The following is a 22,001-nucleotide window of genomic DNA, read 5'->3' as shown; positions in this document are numbered from 1 at the left end:
GTTGTTTATTAGCATGAATATTACTAGCATATTGACAGTTTATTAGTACTTATAAAGCACATATTAAGTCTTGTTCTGCATGACCACATTCTAGATCCCAAACTTAACAGTTACCTTACTAACTATTAATAAACAGCAGCAAATGAGGAGTTTATTGCATTTCGTCAAACATTTCCTGGAGGCCTATGTGTGTCATTCACCTAATTCCTCTTCTTTTTACTGTTGACAGAAAGCAGACATAGCTGTAGCTCCTCTTACCATCACTCTGGTTAGAGAGGAGGTGATTGACTTCTCGAAACCTTTCATGAGTCTGGGCATATCCATTATGATCAAGAAGCCACAGAAATCCAAGCCGGGTGTCTTCTCTTTCCTGGACCCGTTGGCCTACGAGATCTGGATGTGCATTGTATTCGCCTACATCGGAGTTAGCGTCGTGCTCTTCCTTGTTAGCCGCTTCAGCCCTTACGAGTGGCACACTGAGGAGTTTGAGGATGGGCAGCTGGGCCCTAGCGAATCTACGAACGAATTTGGAATCTTTAATAGTCTGTGGTTTTCTCTGGGCGCTTTTATGCAGCAGGGATGCGATATTTCGCCAAGGTTGGTGCGTGCAGTGGGTGCTAATGCTAGCTGGCTAGCGTGTGGGGTGTGCTTTCGGCTTAGTGCATCGACAGTTTTCCCAGCATTGCCGTGGTTTCTGTATGTTCACGCTCCTGCAGCTCTAACCTCGTATCCAGTTTCACTGAAAATAGTTTTATATACAATTCCCAACTTCAGTGTTCCATGGGTAAGAAGAAAGAGCCAACACAGGATGAGAAATGTTTTATCAAAGTTGTGGTTTAAACTTTGGTTGAACATTTCTTCTGTGAACATGCACTCACCCGGTTGGGAACAGTAAGATGCACAAGGTCACCGTTTCTAGCCCTCTTGGAGTGGTACCGTGTTTCGGCTGCATATTCCCCATTTTCTCCAAAGTGAAAGGGTTACTTTTCTTTCTTTTTTTCTTTCGGATATTACAGTAAGAACATGCTGGTTCTGTGGGTGGAGCATGTTGGTGTTTGTGTGTGGCTGACTGTGTTTGCTGTGTGTAGGTCGTTGTCTGGCCGTATAGTTGGTGGTGTGTGGTGGTTTTTCACCCTCATCATCATCTCCTCATACACGGCTAACCTGGCTGCCTTTCTCACTGTGGAGAGGATGGTGTCACCTATCGAGAGTGCTGAAGACCTGGCCAAACAGACTGAGATTGCATATGGGACATTGGATGCAGGCTCCACCAAAGAGTTCTTTAGGGTGAGTGGACCAGTTTAAAAAACAAAACAAAAAAAACATTAACATATTTTCCTTGGATCATAAATAAATGCCATGCATGTGAGTGCACACATAATTATTTTCAAAAATGTTTTTAGATGTTTTAAAAGACACAATAATGAATCATTAATTCATAAAAAACATTAAAATTTTTGAAGAGTTTGAACTAACCTTGTCGCGTCATGAAAAGATCAAATTATCTGATATTTTAAGACTTATTGATTTTGATAAATGGTCAGGAGGCTCCTCAGTCCTGAATGTTTCTGCATTTTGTTTGACTTTGATTTGGCATACAATTGTTTTTCAAATATTTATAATATTTAAGAAAAACTGTGCCACTGTGTTTTTCTATGAAATAATAATAAATATGCCAGTGCACATAAGGGAGTAGTTCACCCAAAAATTTTAATTAGCTAAAAAAAAAATTACTCACTCTCAGGCCGTCCAAGATGTAGATGAGTTTGTTTCTTCATCAGAACAGATTTGGTAAAATGTAGCATTGCATCATTTGCTCGGCAGTGTATCCTCTGCAGTGAATGGGTGCCGTCAGAATAAGAACATCACAAGTAATCCACACCAACACAATAAGATTTTGTAAGAAAACAAATCTATCGTAAAGGTGGCCAAAATTTTTTGAACTCAACCCCCAAAAAAAACAAGTCCATAAATTAGACTCTAATTCTGCCGGCACCCATTCACTGCAGAGGATCCCTTGGTGAGCAAGTGATGGAATGCTTAATTTCTACAAATCTTTTCTGATGAAAGAACAAGAATGAAGATGAGTAAACTGAAAGCAAATGTTCCTTTTTGGGTAAACTATTCCTTTAATAAAGGCTGAATTGAATTGCATTTTTAATTTATTTTAAAAAATTTTTGGACTGCATCCCCCATAAAATCCAAATTAATGTTAATTTAGATTTTAAACACTTGTTCATCACTGAGGTGCTGAATTGAATTGCATTTTTAATTTATTTTAATAAATTATTAGATGCAGGCAAAAAAATTACGTCATAGACCTATTCGTGATATTCATATCTAAAATGAAAACATTAATATTGCTGACCATCATGTCCTCACTACCCCGAATCTAAATGTCTCCATTTTTCTCTCTATCTTTGTGTCTTCACTTTTAACAGAGATCTAAGATCGCTCTCTTTGACAAGATGTGGCAGTACATGAAGAGTGCAGAGCCTTCTGTGTTTGTTAAAAACACGGTGGAAGGCGTTTTGCGTGTCCGAAAATCCAAAGGCAAATATGCTTACCTTCTGGAGTCCACTATGAACGAATACATCGAGCAACGCAAGCCCTGTGACACCATGAAGGTCGGAGGGAACCTTGACTCTAAAGGCTACGGCATCGCTACACCCAAGGGATCTGCTTTAAGGTGGGTGGAGTAGTATAACAATATGGCCCATGTTGTTATAGTATCCCACCTACCCTGATGTAGGCCGGGGGTCCCCTTTTAAAATGAGGTAAACTAGGTAATAGCAGTGCTGAGTATAGGGAGGAACAGTACCGTAGGCAAAAACAGCAGTGTAGAGAGTTACCAAGGCAACTGCAGCGATAGTGAGGGCTTTAAAAAGCCCAGCTGACAGCTGACGAGCAGGTTACCTAGCAACCAGTGCTCTCTGCCAATGATGGAGTAGAAAATGGAGTAAAATGTAGTCTCAGACAAATAGGTAATTATCTTAACATAAGCTTAATAACAAGTTAAGTTTTAAGTTTTTAATAGGAAGTGAGTGAGCGCCATAAAATGCACAATGAATTAAGATTATATAAAAATTATCAGGGCTGTCAGATGAAAATATTTGATTGCGGATAATTTCAAAATCAGGTTCATGCATTCAATTCCTTTTTTAAGAAGTTGTAAGTACTGAGATTGGTAATGCGTTGCTATATGTGCATCTGCAATAATTAAATAATGTAACAGTCTTCACATACTTTATTGACTTAATATTAAATGTGAAAAATATCGGTAAACCCGATTATCGGTGGATCTCTAAAACGAGTAAAGTTGAAAAGCTCTCTCCCTGTCAATAATTTTGTTGGTTCAGGTTTGCCGATATGTGAAAAATGTTAATGGCATTAGACAATTTAATTAATTGCTTGTTATCGTTCCAATTTTGACAGCCCTAAACATAATTCCTAGAACTAACAGGTCTACTCTTGAAGGTTTCAGATGTGTTTTATCCCATAGTCTACATGTTCTAAAGCCTTTTTCCCCCCACCTGTCTTGCTGATAATCAACTGCCATGTGTTCAATAAAGCAAACATCAGCAAATGTTAAACTACTTCTGCCCACAAATAGCTTTCTAGCCTCTTTACGCAAACCATAGTGTAGTAATGAAAAACTGAAGCTATACACTTACTACCAAAGTTCTAAAATGCTTGTTTTGTGGTTAGTATGACCCATTCTACTCATGTTTGCCACATGTATCTGCTTTATTGAATGCATGTCTGTTTTTAATGACTGAAGCAATGGCCTCTTGCAACCAGACTGTGTTATGACAAAAGCTATTTATTGATAATGAGTAATAATCAATGCATGTGATTGGGCACTTGGATTTTGAATGTTTCAGAGACTGAAAACACAGTAACTTGAATATGAATGCATTTGATGATGCACTGTTTGAAATATGCATGCTGTCACTCTTGATACTTCTAACCAGATTTGTTTGCCTCAGCGCTTAAAGTGTTTTCTGCTAACTGATTTGAGGATTTGAATGTGCGATTGTGTAATAACTGATACTATTACTGATCCTCCTCTGTTCTAGCCTCCTGCCTCAAGAGTTTGAGTTTAAAAAGAACTCTTAAAGCTCGACCACCTTATATTTTAATGGGTTGTTTAACATCATTTTGATTGGTTGGTTGATTTGATTGATTGATTGATTGATGGATTGTCTAACCCAATGTTCCATTCATTCTATGCAACTTGTGGGGGGCGTGGCCCATTGCAGCCCCGCCCCCTCATACTGTCTGACAAGTATGTTTTATCGTTTGTTTAAAATGCGGTAAACCTTGCAGTGCTAAAACTGAACGAGCAGGGGCTTCTGGATAAATTGAAAAACAAATGGTGGTACGACAAAGGAGAGTGCGGCAGCGGAGGCGGGGAGTCAAAGGTCAGACCCTTGCTGGGGACTTATGGGTAAAAAATGAAGTGAACAAAATGCAGATGAGCAGGAAGCACTACCAGTGGCCCCACGAAACAAGCTGAAGCACCTACAAATTTGATTACGCCATCGGTTGGTCAGCTAGAGCTTTCAGAAAGACACATCTGCTCCAAAAGGAAATCTAGACTACCTAAAAAAGACATTCCCAGAGGTACACGGCTCATTGGCGGGCTCTGTTTCTGCTTCCTGCTCGCGGCGATGAGTCTGTGCACATCTGGCACGGCAAAGCCGTGTTTGCCGACTGCCAAATGGAGCGCAGACTGCCGATCGCCACCACGCTCAGGGCTGAATCATTACCAGCGCTGTTAGCGAGTGCAAATGTTACTGACAATAACATAAAATAACATTGGTAATGTTATTTATGTTATTTCCCATACGCAAAGAACGCCAGTAAACCTTGCAGTATTGAAACTCAGTGAGCAAGGCATCTTAGACAAGCTGAAAAACAAATGGTGGTACGATAAGGGAGAATGTGGAGCCAAGGACTCTGGAAGTAAGGTCAGTCACTGCAGGGAGCGTGAGTGTGTGTGTGTGTGTGTGTGTCTGGTAGGGCTCGAATGTGTATGTGTGTATGCATGAAAACTTTTGAATACACTGTCTCAGTTTGGGCGATCCCAAGCATCAGCAGACTGTGTGTGTGTGTGTGTGTGTGTGTGTGTGTGTGTGTGTGTGTGTGTGTGTGTGTGTGTGTGTGTGTGTGTGTGTGTGTGTGTGTGTGTGTGTGTGTGTGTGTGTGTGTGTGTGTGTGTGTGTCTTTGTGTGTTCAAGAAGAAAATAGCATGAGAGCGATACGAAAGGAAGCTTGTGCAAAAAAGTAATACAGCCTATAGTGATGCGTGTGTGTGTGTGTGTGTGTGTGTGTGTGTGTGTGTGTGTGTGTGCGTGTGTGTGTGTGTGTCAAAGCAAGTCCCTACACAGATTAACCACCGCATGAATCAGAACCTGACCTGTGTATATAATCAATGATGCCTATACAAACAGGGATGTAATATAAACACACAGTAATGCATGTGAGAGACACATAGCCAAGACACATTTTATATACAAATAAATGTGTACTCGATCCACATTTCTCTCACGCACAAACACCCATACTCCTTCCTGTATAGGCTCAGAATTTCCTTGTGCTCCTTTGTATTTCTATGTGCTTTATTGAAAACTTGTCCTGTTCCTTTTTATTTTTTATCTTTCTTACACTCTCTCTTTCTCCCTCCTATCTCTCTTTCTCTTTCCCATGCGGTCTCTCCTTCTCCCTCACCAATGCTGTAAATGTTGTTTGTATATTTGCCTTTTACCTTAGCTGTCTTTAATTGCAATTCTGTAGGTGGCGTCTTTTTTCCTTCTTTATGTGCACACACTGCACCGTATTGTCCTGTTGTACTTTTGTAGCCGTCTATGTATTTTACTGTTACTAGACACTCGCATATACACACTTAATACTGTACTTTTTTTGTAGTGCAATTACCTTTAAAGTCGTAGTCTGTCAAATATACAGTAATAATTGGTAGTATTGACATACTGTCATACTTTCTCTCTCTTATCTTTAATTTTTGACCTTTAACCCCTTGCAGGAGAAGACTAGCGCCCTCAGCCTGAGTAATGTTGCGGGCGTCTTCTACATCCTGGTGGGTGGCCTCGGGTTGGCCATGCTGGTCGCTCTGGTGGAGTTCTGCTACAAGTCTCGCGCGGAGGCCAAACGCATGAAGGTTGCCAAGACTCAGGCTCTAAATCCCTCCTCTTCCTCGCAGAATTCTCAGAATTTTGCTACTTATAAGGAAGGGTACAACGTTTATGGGCTGGAGAGTGTTAAGATCTAGTGGGGTAGGAACGGCAGAGGCTTTATTTTTGTCGTTTCTTCATTGTTTTTTTGTTTTTTGTCATTTTTTTATCGTATGCCAAATGCTTCATCGCCACTGCACGATTCTCCAGGCATCACGCTGACATGCATTTGTCAAAAATTTAAAGGGGTCGTATAAAAATGTGGGTAATATCATAGTTGGGTGAACTATCCCTTTAATTTTAGCCCGTAATTTCATTTTCCATTAATTTTTTCACTCTTTTTGTAAATTAAACAGAGCCTTTTTTCCAACATAAAATCTAAATGGACCCTGTTTAATTAAATAATGTTTCTGGTCTTACTGTGACTGATTCAATGCGTTATTTTAAGAAAAAAATGCTCCATCCTACATAACAGCCTTTTGCAAAGTCTAAATGATACTGTGACAGATTTACAAAGATGTTTTCAGTTCTCAAACTTCACATCATTGCATATGTGACCCTGGAGCACAAAAAAATCGCTGGGGTATATTTGTAGCAATAGCCAAAAATACATTGTATGGGTCAAAATTATTGATTTTTCTTTTATGCCAGAAATCATTAGGATATTAAGTAAAGATCATGTTCCATGAAGATATTCTGCAAATTTCCTACTGCAAATATATCAAAACTTAATTTTTGATTAGAATTATGCATTGCTAAGAACTTTATTTGGACAAATTTAAAGGTGATTCTCTAAATATTTAGATTTTTCTGCACCCTCAGATTCCAGATTTTCAAATAGTTGTATCTCGGCCAAATATTGTCCTATCATAACAAACCATACATCAATTGAAAGCTATTTGTTCAGCTTTGAAATTATGTATACATCTCAATTTCAAAAAATTGACCCTTATGACTGGTTTTGTGGTCCAGGGTCACATATATCAAAAGATGAAAGCAAATTAGATTTTTCATGATAGGACCTCTTTAAAAATACAAAATCACACAAGCGGTTGTTTGACTGTACAGTTTTGTTATACTGTACCTACACACACATCTTATGTGATGAGGATTGAAGATTGAAGTAATGAGTTAAAGGTAAACAAAGGATGAACAGAGGGAGGGTAAAATGTATGGCTGGAAATAAAAGATGGATGGTTCATAGAGAAATGAATTTGACATAATTTTCCGCTTGTTTATCATCATTGACGCTTGTGGTTGTTTGTGGATTGGCTGCACCGCTTGCTTTTGATACAAAGCTCCGCCATCTTAGAGCGAGACCCATTAGCTGTCAATCATTCTCCACCCCATCTGCTCTTCATAAACATCTACAGTTATGTATAGATGTTAAATATGTCAATATAATATAATCTGTATTTCTAAAAATATATGCACTGTAAAACATTAACAGATGTTTTTGTTTTTTCTCTTTCTGTCTCCATGTGTGTGAATCTGGGTGTGAATCGCTGTGTATTTCTACATTCTGTTTGTGTGGGTGTGTGTTTGGTAACAGATGACGTTCACAGATGCTATGCGCAGTAAGGCCAGGTTGTCTATAACGGGCAGTACAGGAGAGAACGGGCGAGTGCTGACTCCAGACTTCTCTAAAGCCGTCCATGCTGTGCCGTACCTGAGACCTGGCATAGCAATGCCTGTGAGTGTGAGCGAGCTGTCCTGAGTGCCTTACACACACACACACACACACACACACACACACACACACACTGGTGCAAGCATGCTGTACCCACTTTAATACATATCCAAACACGTGTACATATTCTTACACACATCGACACTATATATACATACATAATAATAGTTAATTATTCCATATACTATGAATCATGACACCTACACACAGAATGTCAGATCCATACATGCATAGACACGTCAACACATGTTTACTGTTCAGTGCAATCATATTTTGACCAGCGTTGATGTATACAACCAACATTTGCAAAAAACATGCTGACAGACACATAAAAAAGTATACAGGCACAATGCTGTGTGTACATATGCAGATAACTTCACAAACCTTGTGTAGCCACAGACCTTTAATGTTCCTTGTTGTGTGCATTTTACATAACTGCATTTCCAAGTTCTCATTTTGTCACACACTTGAATACGCACATATAAAATGACCTCATTTTGCTCATTTATTCACACACTTGCCCCACTTCAGTTTTCATAGATGTTTTTTACATTGTAAAGTGATGACGTTGCAATGCTGCACTGAGGAACAACGTTACACATTGAAAATCTCCACACCTGTTTCCATAGCAACGTGTTTTTGGAATCTCTGATTCTCAAGAACTCAAGCACACGAAACATCTCCATCAAATGTGATTTTGTTTACTTAAACTACATGACATATATATATTTAAAAAAAAAAAAACGTTTGTCTAGAATCATTTCTTATTATATCAGATATGTATAATAAATTATGTATATAATTACACTTTTGTTCATTTGATGTTAATGTTACCATGCAAATGCTTGACTTAAAGAAAAAACTAAATGATTTGAGTAGTTCTGTTTCTCCTGACTGATGTTAATTTTTTGGATCACTGTGTTCGGATCTGTTTTTTCTTGCTTATGGGCGATGCAAGCAGTAGTTTTATAATTCTGTCTTTTGATTAAAAAAGAAACATTAAAGAATATTTTACCTTCTGCATAACACAATTTAGATGGTATACTGAAAGTGTTATATTGATTGAGAAGGATCTGTATATATATATATATATATATATATATATATATATATATATATATATATAACTTAATATATTACAATACCCCAAAATGCCAAATATTGATGTGTGCCAAAATATGTCAAGGCATTTCAGATGCATTTATTAAAACTGTCTCTGTTTGAGAAAATGTAAAGCCTGAAAATTAGCACCCTGTAATCAGGGGTTTGTTATTTATGTCATATTTGTTTTTTTGTTTTGTTTTGTTTTTCATATCAAATGCATTGTACTTTTAATAAGATGCACTATGATATGCAGTTTTAACTGTGAAAAGCATGACAACCTTTCGTTATGTTTGCTTTATAAAAGCGATGATTATATCACTAATATTAGTTAACTAGGACTTTAATTTATGTAGTCCAGTTCTGATCTTAAGACTAAGAGATGGAGATGATTATTATAGATAGTTATATTGATAAAGTATAAGCCGATCACCCTTTTCTATGCCATGGCGTGTAACTGAAATCTTGTTCATTAGTTTTATATGTATATGTACTGTACATGTAAATAGAAACCGTTCATGTGTATAACTTAAAATCTTAGTTGATACACCAGTTCGCACAAATGCACACAAGAGGATTGCTCATATTGTGCATTTGGGAGCACGTTTGGGAACCTGTGACTGTCATACCAAGCTGTCTCTCACATACAGACACACAAATGGACTTGTCATCACTATCTTCGTTTCAGTTGGAGAGTCTGCCATGGGATGAAATGGAGGACGTTTTTCTTAATGGAATGTGGACTGATTGCTTTATTTTTTGGAATCTTTTGGAATAAACAGAGACTGAGAATCCTCTGATATTCTGTTTTCATCTGTTTCATGGGAAGGAGAAAAGTGCCACAGGAGGGGGTTGACAAGCATTTCAGCTATTCACTCATAAATTCACATCTTGGGTTTTTCCTTTCTTACAGAACATGTGGAAACATATGTGGAATATTCCTCACATTAAGCTACCAAAACGAAACTGTGAGCAACAAAATCTGTGTTGTCATGTTTTTGTGACAGGTGCAGCTTAACAGAAATGCAGCAACTGCTGCAACTCAATGACCTGGACTGATATATAAAGAAGCTAAATAATTCCATTAGGACAAAATGTATTTTGAATAAAAATGTAAAATACAAAATAAATGTATATAATTTAAAATACACCTTCACATTCACAACAAAAAAACACTTATACTCAAAAAACACACAACACTCACATATGTCAAAAAAATCATTATTTACCACCCTCATAACATCATCACAACAATATATAGTGGAAATGCAAATAGCTGTCCTTCTTTCACTGCCTTTTACCAATAGTGAGCTGTTCACTGACAGAGCTCTGAGCCAATAAAAATTGTTTGTTGGTTTGTTCAGGGCTAATGTGCTTTGAGCAACTCGGTAACACAGGAACAGATGTGGCCCTGTTCACTATGTACTGGGGACACATAAGTGTTGTGCTTCCATGTACTCATAAACAAGCTACGGTATTTTAACCAAGTGTTTCTGATTGCCTGAGAGGAAAATTGCCAAAATGTGTGTGTGCTTTCTTATTGATTTCTTAGTGCCAACTGCCTGATGTTTAGCTGCTACCATGTTATTGTTCTGGGACACACACACACAGTCTCTTTTTATCTCTTTTTAGGCAAGCCACCCAGGCAAACAGACTGACCTAGCATCTGCAGCTCAGCAGTTGAGTTTCCTCTTGCTGTGTCTAGTTCCTTATTAGCTTTATCAGCCAATAAGAAATCAGTATTCTCCAGTAGCCAAACATGGTTAAATCTGTTGCAGCCAATTAACGCTCAGCGTCAAATCAATTAACGAAGCACATACAGGTGTCAGTTTGTAATCATGGTTGTGCTCATGATTGCACAATATAACATGCTTTCTTTGTACTTTCATCGTTTTTATTTGTTATTTCGTATACTGTATTTAATGGGGTACCTCTGGGTTTAGTGCTAGGCCCAATCATCTTCTTAATATACACAACAAAGCTGAGACCAAACATCCAGGTACATTGGTTTTTCTACCTTTGCAGCACTGACACACACCTCTACTTCTCATCCCAGCCTTACAAAACCCATAAGACTGCACAGATCTTGGCCTGAACGAGAGAACACCACCTCCAGATCAGCCTATAGCCAAAACAGAGTTTTGTTCGGAATACATATCATGCACATGCAAACAAATATGTGAATTGCATTGCAAAGTTAGGGTACATACAAAGAATACTTTTTAGAATCTGACATCAAAATGGTTTTATTAGGATTGACCAAAAGTAGTGCATGTGAACATATGTCTCACTATAATTTTTTCATTCTATTTAATGTTTCCTTCAATTTTTATCAATTAATAAACAATTTAAAATTCAACTTGAGTAGAGTGGATTACATTTTTTTCAATTCATATAGAAAGGAATGACTGACCTGTGTAGTGAGGTGTATTTACGGAGTGATTTGAAATTCACCTTCAGTTTAGTTGATTAGATGCCCTTTCTGCTGAGAAAGTGCTTTAACTCTCATCCAGTGTCCATACAACATCCAAAAGCCTAACATTATTAACTGTAATGGCTGCACTGAGATCCTATAGACATTCCCTTGGCCCATCAAATGATCAATATTTTCATGTAAGGCCAATGAGGCACTCATTCAATCTTATGGTGGAAGCTGTTTGTGGCGAGGATTAGTTGTGAATTGTGTTTGTAGTCTGACCACTTTAAATGAAGATTAATGGAAATATTCTAAAATAATGTTAAAAAAAAAGAATTTTAAAATAATATTACATTAAATCACTGAGTGGTGATTGGCTGTGCAACTGTCACTTGCAGCCATTGGTTTAAAACACACACACACACACACACACACACAATGTGATTTCTGATAAAACAGCGTGGGTCACCCTTTTGATTCTTTGTTCTGATTTCTCAGGACACCTATTTCAGTGATATCTGTCAGATAGTAGGGATATTTGTGTATTTAAAATTTTTTTTACAGTACCTTAGAAATAGTAAGGAATACTTCACTCATAAATGAAATTTCTGTCGTCATTACTCATCCTCATGTAATTTCAAATAACTTTGGTTCAACTTAGAAACACAAATGTGTGTTGATCATTGTTCAGATGTAAATAAAAGTTTAAATTAATTCTGTTCAAGATATAAAGCGATCATCTCTCTTCACTCGTGTATTTATGACCCTTTCAATGGGACTTTAAATTTAGGGACAGAAACCTCAGAAGACTCCTTTTCATGTTTCACTCCTTTGTGTTTCGAAGATTAACAAAGTATCATTTCTGACAAGACATTGTGAACAACAAAAACAACATCAAGAAAATCAAACTTAAAAATACAAAAACAAACAGATTATTTCTGACATGACATTGTGAACAACAAAAACAACATAAAGAAAATCACTCTGAAACTTACAAATTCTGAAATAAAGCAGGTACTAAAATCAAGTACGGATTTCTATTACCAGGTCATTTTATTCACTAGCCCCTGCCTGCATGGCCACCATGCATTTTCTAAAATTGGCCCTGAATTTTTGTGCCCCCCAATTCAAAATGTGAGCATCAGTGCTGTTTTACAAACACTATCAGTGTTAGAGAAGCTGGAGACAGGCTCAAAAAATAAAAGAGAATTAATCTAGGATTATGATGCCGCTGATGCGTAAAGTATGCGGTAGCTTGCAGCAGTGAAAAATGTTTGCGAAGGCGACTGTTGAGAGCAGAGATGCCCTCTAGTGGTGATTATGCACAGATAAGGTTGGTGACAGACAAGCAAAGAGATTTTTGTTATACTGGTTTAAAGTCTTAACACCCTGATAGCAATCAATATAAATAAAATAAAAACACTGAAGAAAAAAATATAAAGACAAAGAAGAAGTAGGCGAGTAGGAGGTTTTCACATTATGAAAGCAAAGTCCACTAATAAAGTATCCAAAAATCTTGCTTTGGGACTTTTCATCCCTCTTAACGTCTCCAAATACATTACAAACTCCTCTTTAAACAGTCTCTAGCATTTGTTGTTTACAGTGTATACCATGTCTGGCTCCGCCCCGTTATTGTCAGATTCAAACACACGCGTCGCGTGCCCGAGATATGTCTATGTGGTTAACAATCATGTGATCCTGCCTGTCAGCTGACACGGAAGTAAAAGTCACACTTATTCATTGAGCCGCTCTCGCTCGGAATAGTTTATTCCGGCGATCTCCGCCTAAAAGTAGCTTTTATCGATATTTGTTTAATTGTTTGAATGCTGTTGCGTGTGTCCCTTTAAGATGAATCCTCGCGTGGCCGCGCTCATCATTGTGCTCCTCTGCGCGCTCTCCACCGGCGCCGCGCAACACCTGGACACAGGTAACGAATAAACCACGGATTGCCTGCATTGCATAAGTGATACTTAGCTGGCCCTGATGAGTAAAACACATTGTAATGTAACTATGATGCAGTAGAACGGCTGTCAGACGGTCCGCGCGCGTCCGCGGAGCTTCAGCGAGAATCCAACAGCACCAACTCGTCTGATCTGACTTACGGATTCATATCCTGCGCCGTAGCAGTGGTCTTCTTCGGGAGCAACTTCGTACCAGTGAAGAAGATAGAGACTGGTGATGGTTAGTTTTTGACTCTGTTGTGCTTTTGCCTCGCTGTGAATGTGTGGGAGCTCAGAGATTCTCAGCTCACTGTAAATGTTTGTGCTACCAAGTATCAACAGAAATGCTCTTAAAGGAATAGTTAAGTCTGTCTTGGTTTACTCGCCCTCGGTGGTCTTCTTTGGAACACAAAAAGATATAGGCAGCTGCAGAAGTCTCAGTAACTATTTGCTTTCTCTGTGTGGAAAAGTGATGCAGTGACAGTGAATGGTAACTGAGACAGTTATTCTCTAATCATCTCTTTTTGTGTTCCATGGGAAGTCATATACAGAGTAAATGATGACTGAATGTTTTTTTTTTCATCCAAATGTTGTATTTGCATTAGCTATATTGTCAAGTAACACATGAACGTATGCCAAAATACTGTAGAATTTTATACAATGTTTTTTATACAATGTTGATTCTAAGGAAAAAAAATTGTCAGAATAACTTGAAAATGCTTTCACTTAAAAAAAAAATATATATATATATATATATATATCTATATATATATATATATATATATATATATATATATATAGATATATCTGCTTTGAAAGCACACTAAAAAGAGGATGTTTGCTAATATTTTATTATATATTTCTATTATATATTTCATTAATTTTCAGTTCACACTGCTGTGTATATGTGCAGGCATGTTTTTCCAGTGGATTCTGTGCGCAGCTATATGGACGGTCTCTCTAGTGGTGAACATCATTCTACATAGTCCAAAGTTTTGGCCTCTTGTTATGCTGGGAGGAGCAATCTGGGCTACTGGTAACATCTAATTATTTAATATGTCAATATAATTTGATAATTGCTGCTTGACAAAATAGTAAACAAATATAGGTGAAAGACTTTCTCATTTATATTTACTGAGGATGCAGTGTGAAATTCTCTCCCATGTTTGTGTGTTTTTGCTCTAGGTAATATAACTGTAGTTCCTATCGTAAAGACTATTGGGCTTGGTCTTGGTCTTCTCATATGGGCTTCGTTTAATCTGCTTTTAGGTTGGGCCAGCTCACGGTAAGCAAAATCTCATTTCAGAATCCAGTTATTAGCAGCATAAACACACACATACACTGATTCTTGCTGCTGATTTTAGGTTTGGTTGGTTTGGTATTGGTGCTGAGAGTGTTTCCAAACCAGTTCTGAACTCCTGTGGAGCAGGTCTTTGTTTACTTAGGTAAATCTGCATGCATATTCTTTTTTTTATTTATTTTAGAATGTGTTGTTACTTGTAAGTCTCATTATTTGAAATAATGTCTGTTCTCTTCTTTTTCCTCCACCCTTTTTATTTCCTTTATTTTTGTATGTTTACAGTGCCATAGTTTTTTTCTTTGTGAAGACTGATGTTCAAAGATCTGCAACATCTGAAGAAACACCATTACTAATAGACCATGTATGTTGACTTATTTAAAAAACAATTATAATATTTTTTTTTTTTTCTTCAGAGGGACATGGTAATGGGGTAAAAAAGATTCAATGCTTTTTTGTTCTGCTGAAAACATTTTTCTTTGTGAAGTTTCTCAGAGGTCTAAATTACTTTTTGCGTTCCCCTGAGAAACTTTAAGCTTTAAAAACTGTTCATCAGAACACACAATTTTGAGAGCTAACAAAATGATTCTCAGAGGAACTGAAAAGCATTTAAATATATTTTTTCCTCCCATCCCATATTTTTCCATTACCGTGTTCCTTCAGAAGCTCTGTACATTCTTGAATATTTTATGTTCGAATATTCCAATTAACTGATTTGATCAATTTTATCCGAAGGCTGTGAACTCTGAATCTGTGGTGGCAACAGATGATTCCTGGGTGGATGCATTAACACCACGCACCAAACGTCTTGTGTATGTACACATCACACTGACATGACATCATGAGTAAATGTTTTTTTACTACTAGCATATAGTATCAACCAAAATAAATTCATGATTAAAATATATGAGTATCCACATACTGTATCTAACAGGAGTAATAAGAGCTTTAATGTTATATGTTGCAGTGGATCGTTTCTGGCTGTTGTCGCTGGACTGCTGTACGGAACGTCATTTGTTCCAGTTCTGTACATTAAAAACCATGCCTCAGATCCAGACAGCCAGTACAGTGGGGCAAGCCAGTTTGGTAAATCAAGATGACCTCATTATAAACATTGGCTGATTCTTAAATATGAACTGTGATGTATTTTCTGTGTTTGTACGTAGATCTGGATTACGTCTTTGCACAATATAGTGGGATTTTCCTCACTAGTACAGTGTATTTCGTCCTGTACTGTGCCATCAAAAAAAACAAACCTCAAGTTTTTCCTAAAGCAGTGCTGCCAGGTAACACCTTCACTTCAATTTAAAGGAACAGTTCACCCCAAAATTTAAATTTGCTGGAAAATATACTGACCCCCAAGCCATCCAAGATGTAGATGAGTTTGTTTCTTCTTCAAATTTGGAGAAATGTAGCATTGCATCACTTGCTCACCAAAGGATGCTCTGCAGTGAATGGGTGCCGTCAGAATGAGAGTCCTAACAGCTGATAAAAACATCACAATAATCCACACCACTCCAGTCGTGGTTTGAAGTTAAAAACATTTTAATGATGGATTTGTTTTTCTTACAAACATGCATCTTTTCACTGTACAAGATAGACTGGAGTGGTGTGGATTATTATGATGTTTTTATCAGCTGTTTGGACTCTCATTCTGACGGCACCCATTCACTGCAGAGCATTCACTGGTGAACAAGTGATGCAATGCTACATTTCTCCAAATCTGATGAAGAAACAAACTCATCTACATCTTGGATGGCCTGAGAGTGAGTATATTTTCAGCAATTTAGTTATTTATTTTTTGGGCTGAACTACTACTATGTCATTTGCATTTTCTTTAGCATTGTTTATCTTTCTTCCACATACCTCTGTTTTTTCCTTGTAGGATTCCTTTCTGGTATCATGTGGGGTGTAGCCACGTGCTGCTGGTTCCTGGCCAACAATTACCTCAGTGCTGTAGTGAGCTTCCCTATCATCACCACAGTGCGTGACAGATCTCACAAGAATGCACATCTTTATGTACTTTTCACATATTTTTTCCAATAATGTGCATTTGGTTCGGTTCAGGTTCCTGGATTGATTGCAGCTCTTTGGGGTGTTGTAGTGTTCAAAGAAGTGAAGGTAAATACTTGTGTGTCTGAGTTGTGTTCCCGCTGTCTATTGCGTTTACCTTTTTGTGTTGAACTCCTCATCTCCTCCTCTCTCTCTTTCCCTCAGGGTTGGCGAAATTACATTGTCCTCATCGTTGCTTTCTGTCTTGTTCTATCTGGGGCATTACTGACTGCATTTTCAAAGATTTAAACCTATTTTTAGACAACAGCAAGAAATGTGAAGAACAAAACTTAGGCTGAGTTATTTAACACTTTTAAGTTTTTCTTTAAAATCACTTCTGCTGTTTTAAATATTTTAAATACTGCCAATGAGAGATTTATCATGCAGCTGAACATACTGAAGTGAAAATATATAGTTTATATCAGGGAGGGAAATGGTCCTAAAATAGATAAGATACTTGAAATGTTCTAGCAATATTAGCACAGATTTTATGTTAATGTTACTGGGAACACAATTCACTATGTTTGTGTTGTATTTGCAGTAACATACTTTTTAAAAGTCATGTTTACACTCTAATGGACCTCATTTCACTGTATGTTTGCACATGTAATGTTTGTTTATATATATATAATGCATAAAGACAATGAAGCCTATTTTAAAACCATTTAAAACTAATTTTAAAAAAAGTTTTTGCATGACATTTTTTTTGCACATTTTACAATTTGATTTCTTTAAGTTTTTGTATTTCCAATTATTCCTAATGGTGATTCTCGGTACTGTAATACAGTATTTTTTTATTTTACTGTATATTACAATTAAATCCTGCAGTGCAGTGATTATAAATATTTACTTTTTCATGTACAGTAGTACATTTGCAATGATATTGCATTACAATAAATATCATGTAAATATACTATATTACAAAACAAATAAATGTTGTGAATGTCACCATGCAAAAAAGTTCATGGTTTTAAGAGTAGGCTTTGTTTTATTGTATATAATCTCTTAAGTATGTTATGTAACTTCCTTTTTTCCTTTCTTTTGATTTTGTAATGGAAGTCATGATTTTTTTTGTCATTTTTGTGTGTTCTTTAGAAGTTTCACCCATTTATTGATCAGTGGATTGCTGATGGGTTTTTATTGTTGCCAAATTGTGTCAGAGGCCTTAGATTTTATTTGTTGATTTTTAACTTTACTAAAAGGGAAATGAAATTACAAATGCAAAGTTAATGGATCTGTGGGTAGCTGGAAAATAATTGAAAACTGTTGATACAGCATGTTATAAAGGAAGATAAAAGCACTGAATAGAAAAAAATAAAATAAAAGTAATGTAAGGGAGATACAGTGCTGGACTGCCATGCCAGGAGATAAAGGAAGACCAAATCTGAATGTACTAATGTTTAACAAAACGTGTTTTAATAAAATATGCATAATGTGTTTTTTATTCCACTTAATTGTCTCAAACTGAAGCCCTTTCTGGTCACTGTAGTTCTATGAACATCTCTATTCGAAATGTTAAAAATGTGATTAATGTGTCATCACGTTTCCTTCCTAACAAACTGAGTTTTAAGTATGCTTACGACTAATTGTCAAAGACCCTCAAGTTCTTCAAAATGACCTCCTTCTGGCAAGCTCCTCGAGAGATAAGTGGAACTAACGTCCTTTAGCACCTCTTGAAGCACATCGTGGATGTACATTACAAAATCATCACTGACAGAGTCCACAATAAAAGCTTATTGTACAGTTTGCTGGGCTGAGAGAGAGAGAGAGAGGGGCTGAATAGTGTTCAGTTTGGTTTCACGGGAGCAGGGAGGCTGGCTGAGGCCTGTTCCAGGAAGGCCAGTGGACCCTGTGGCAGTTCTGTGGGCTTCTTGTGCTGGACGTTGATGTCCTCCAACACCTGCTGCCAGTGATGGATCTTGGTAAGATGTTTCTGAATCAACATCTCCTTCCTTTGGAGTTCATTCTTCAGTTCTGATGCATCCTGAAACACAGAACAGCATGTATAGATTATACTACAGTATGCTTTGTGTTTCAAATGATAGAATGGAACTGTAAATGTTTTAAAAGGTTTATGGAAGTGGTGTTGGTTTGAATAATGTATGGTTGGATTTTAAAAAGTAAAAGCAAAAATACGGGTTTACCTCTTTTTCCACCTGTTCTGGTTTCTGTACAGACAGCTGCAGTCTTTTCTGAAGGAAGAAACATTCGGTTTGTCTGGCTACATCCAGAAACTTCTGTATACACTGATCAACCCCTGAAATACACAACACGCAAGATCACGAAGGCAAGACTTTACAGGTATAACCATTGTTTGTTTGTTTTCATGCACTGGTCCATTTTAAGATCTCGGGCTATTTCATCTTTATAACATGTCTTCCTTCAGATTAATGGAAGGAAAACATCCAAATTACACTTTATTTATTTGTGTAGGCAACTTTCTTAAAATTAGTTTTGTCTCATGTACAGCCAGAAATAAATAAATAAAATCACTTACAAGCAAAAATGTACTAAAAGGATAAAAACGTAAATCAATAATAATTTATCTATATATATATATAAATTCCCTTATCTGTATATATGTACTAAAAGGGTACTATGGTAATTCTATGGTATTTTTTGAAACAGTTTGTAGTATGAATACGGTAATTATTAAGTATTTATCAAAGTTACCTGTCATTACTATTTCAAATGATAGCACGAGGATACAGTCATGTTTATATATAAATAACAACAAAAGAGAGAGGAGAAAGAAAAAAAACAATACCAGTCCTTATTTCTTCCTGGTCTGTTCCGTTCACATAATCTTGACTGACAAGAGATGCAAAACACGCCTGTGATGATGATAAAAAAAAAAAAAACATTAAAGGACGGATGATTAAAAGACAAACTCTAGAATAACACCATCACTAATTATATAGACTAAAATATTAACTAATAACAACTCCAGTGACAATGTAATAGACATAACATAACAACCAAGCAAACAATTAATTTCTACTGCATGCATAAAACACGTGCTTATACATATCAAATATAAAATACGAATATATTCATATTAAATATAAAAAGGTTTAGAGCGTGTATAATCTTGTACAGAAGATCCATCACTGGCACGTACACAGCAGCAGTTTTCTCGATCTCCTCACCTCGAAAGAAGCTTCCAGTTCATCTACTAGAGTGTTATTTGTCGCTCTATTAACGGGAGGACCTGTGAGAAGCCCTGGCTGACCAGGACCGCCGGGAGCTGTAGGTGCATGAGGTCCAGGAGGCTGCTGACCGGGAAACATTCCGCCCATGGACGACGCCATTTTTCCTTCGTGTGCGTCAAAAGACGCGCCTGGCTAATGAAGGTGCCATGTACCGCCACCTACTGCACAGGACGAGCGATGCAATTCATGTGTGCATTCATGTATTCACGCTATTAGAAGAAAAACATTACAAACAAGCATATTTTCGCTACAGAATGCCTAACATCACATTTCTTGATCACTATCGCATTTCATCTCAAGTTCATCAACATTATCAACCTTCTAATGGAATGCATTGTGTTCTAACCATGAAATAGTTTTTATTACATGAAATAGCTTCAATCATACAAACCAAAACAGATTTAAAAATAAACAAATAAATAAATACTAAGGGAAACATTGCTAAATGGCAACGCTGCACCAAAATAGAAAATATTCAAAAAAATAGATTTTCTGTAAAACTGTGATTTTCTTTTCATTTAAATGCACATTTCTTTTGGAAATTGATAGATTTAGATACTCAGAACTCATGCAAACCAAAAATAAGTGGATCCCTATTTAACCTTCACTGTCATCACATGGAAGAGCTAACTCTGCACTCTACTGTAAAAAAATTGCTGTATTAATTTTCTGGAAAGAAGAAATAATTTTATTTATGCATAAATACAGCTATACTAAAATAAGCACTTCAAAAATAAATAACTGCAATCATATTATTGATGCTACTATCTATATACTATCTATATACTATATTGAAGGTTGAAAGGGTAATGTACATAAAAATTATACAAAGCATGTAAAATGCCTCCAAAAGACAGATTTAATAACACAATAAACACAATAAAATCAAGACCTGGCTTGACTTAAAAGTAGGTTACCCAAACTTCTTATCTGTTACTGATTCTTATTCTGTATCCATAGTGACCTGAAAACCAGACTTCTTATTTCAGCTTCGTGCCATTGCACATTGCTCATTACACACACGGATGAATAACAGCTCAAAATCCCCCTTTTCACCTCCCCACTGACTTGGGCCTTTTAAAGAAAAGCTTGAGCAAAAGAACCAGGCAGATAAAAAGTGACAGTTTGCATGAACAGGTCAAAGAGAAAGTTCACTGACATTCAAAAGAGCTTGAGCTCCAGAGCTACACGTCTAATGAAATTGGCAGAAAAATCTATGGAGCGTCTGTCTAGTTGTCATTAAGCGTTAGAATAGTGTTTCAAAGCCTCTTCAGTGACCTGTGGGTTTCCAGTAATAAGAAAACTTTTTTTTTTTACATGTCTAATGTCAAAAGGAAATAGAAAGAAAGAAAAAAATTTTTTTGGAAGAGCTAGTGAACCCTTTAAGTAGAGGTTGTTTTGCATCATTACAGTATATATAAGGGAATATTGACTTTTATCCATAAACATGCACTTGAACGCACTTTTAGTCACTACTTTCTTCCACCAGGTGGCGCTGCTCTATTCGCTAAAAGAGTTCACTGGGTGTATTGGAACTAATTCCACAGCTTTTGTCAGGTAGGTTTACTTTTAAACGCCAAATTATGAGACCTTAAAGTCTTGGCTACAAAAAGATATTTTCAGAACTGATGTAAAGGTAACTGGGTGAACTGTATAGGCTAAGTGTTCTCTTAAAATGCATGTGACAAACTGAACTTGCATTGACCTGACATTTGTCCTGAGAACACAATTCAATCTTTCGGATAAAATCTGTCATCTATAGTTGACTCTTGTCTGTGTGTATGCCAGTGTGATTTATTGTGTTCACGTGTTTACCTAGCAGCTATTATATGATATTGAAATTTCAGTTTGGAGGACATAATTCACTGTCATTTATGAGGGTTTTGAACTTGGCTATATGATTGAAACCATCACGTGACAGTCTGTCTGTGTGAGTCTCCACTATATTCTTCCTGTAACCAGCTAACAGGGAACGTCCTCAGAACTCTGGTTAGTGTTCTGACAAGATTCTCTGAAAGTTCTGAACAAACGTTCTTCCAGAAACGCCAATAGAACGCTTGCTCAAAGTTGTCTGGTTGTTAATAGGCCTTAACGTTCTC

The 22,001-nt window shown here is 36.9% G+C and overlaps 3 protein-coding genes across 7 annotated transcripts in view; 2 read left to right on the top strand and 1 right to left on the bottom strand.

Annotated features, from left to right (window-relative positions):
- The window catches only part of LOC109101739 (glutamate receptor 2-like), a 28,690-nt gene extending 18,556 nt beyond the window's left edge, over window positions 1-10,134 (top strand). Inside the window, exons 11-16 of one of the 4 annotated variants that reach the window (XM_042778490.1) lie at window positions 230-597; window positions 1,089-1,287; window positions 2,442-2,689; window positions 4,859-4,973; window positions 6,047-6,181; window positions 7,747-10,134. In XM_042778490.1, the coding sequence (XP_042634424.1) occupies window positions 230-597; window positions 1,089-1,287; window positions 2,442-2,689; window positions 4,859-4,973; window positions 6,047-6,181; window positions 7,747-7,911 (1,230 nt within the window). In that variant the 3' untranslated portion in view covers window positions 7,912-10,134. Of the gene's footprint in view, window positions 1-229; window positions 598-1,088; window positions 1,288-2,441; window positions 4,425-4,858; window positions 4,974-6,046; window positions 6,297-7,746 lie in introns of those variants that run through there. The other 3 variants (XM_042778550.1, XR_006162892.1, XR_006162900.1) reach the window with 3 other exon arrangements.
- Window positions 10,135-13,064: 2,930 nt separating this feature from the next.
- LOC109056065 (transmembrane protein 144-like) lies at window positions 13,065-18,127 on the top strand. Of its 2 annotated transcripts, none has more exons than XM_042778425.1 (12): window positions 13,065-13,328; window positions 13,424-13,582; window positions 14,255-14,377; window positions 14,527-14,626; window positions 14,706-14,786; window positions 14,924-15,002; window positions 15,374-15,450; window positions 15,606-15,724; window positions 15,805-15,924; window positions 16,524-16,621; window positions 16,706-16,759; window positions 16,856-18,127. In XM_042778425.1, exons 1-12 carry the CDS (start codon window positions 13,250-13,252, stop codon window positions 16,937-16,939), a joined length of 1,173 nt encoding a protein of 390 aa, XP_042634359.1. In that variant the 5' UTR covers window positions 13,065-13,249; the 3' UTR covers window positions 16,940-18,127. The 2 variants fall into 2 exon arrangements, with proteins under 2 accessions (XP_042634359.1, XP_042634316.1); XM_042778382.1 differs by having other exon boundaries at window positions 13,069-13,328; window positions 13,421-13,582.
- Window positions 18,085-20,031, bottom strand: LOC109081098 (mediator of RNA polymerase II transcription subunit 28-like). Its single transcript, XM_019096100.2, has 4 exons — window positions 19,840-20,031; window positions 19,458-19,524; window positions 18,835-18,947; window positions 18,085-18,674 (listed from the first exon to the last, which is right to left on the bottom strand). Exons 1-4 carry the CDS (start codon window positions 19,999-20,001, stop codon window positions 18,477-18,479), a joined length of 540 nt encoding a protein of 179 aa, XP_018951645.1. The 5' UTR covers window positions 20,002-20,031; the 3' UTR covers window positions 18,085-18,476.
- Between the last annotated feature and the right edge of the window lie 1,970 nt (window positions 20,032-22,001).

Source organism: Cyprinus carpio, chromosome A1, assembly GCF_018340385.1.
Source record: "Cyprinus carpio isolate SPL01 chromosome A1, ASM1834038v1, whole genome shotgun sequence".
NCBI lineage: Eukaryota > Metazoa > Chordata > Actinopteri > Cypriniformes > Cyprinidae > Cyprinus > Cyprinus carpio.
The sequence above is the reverse complement of the archived record's forward strand: the minus strand, read 5'-3'. Positions and strand labels throughout refer to the sequence as shown.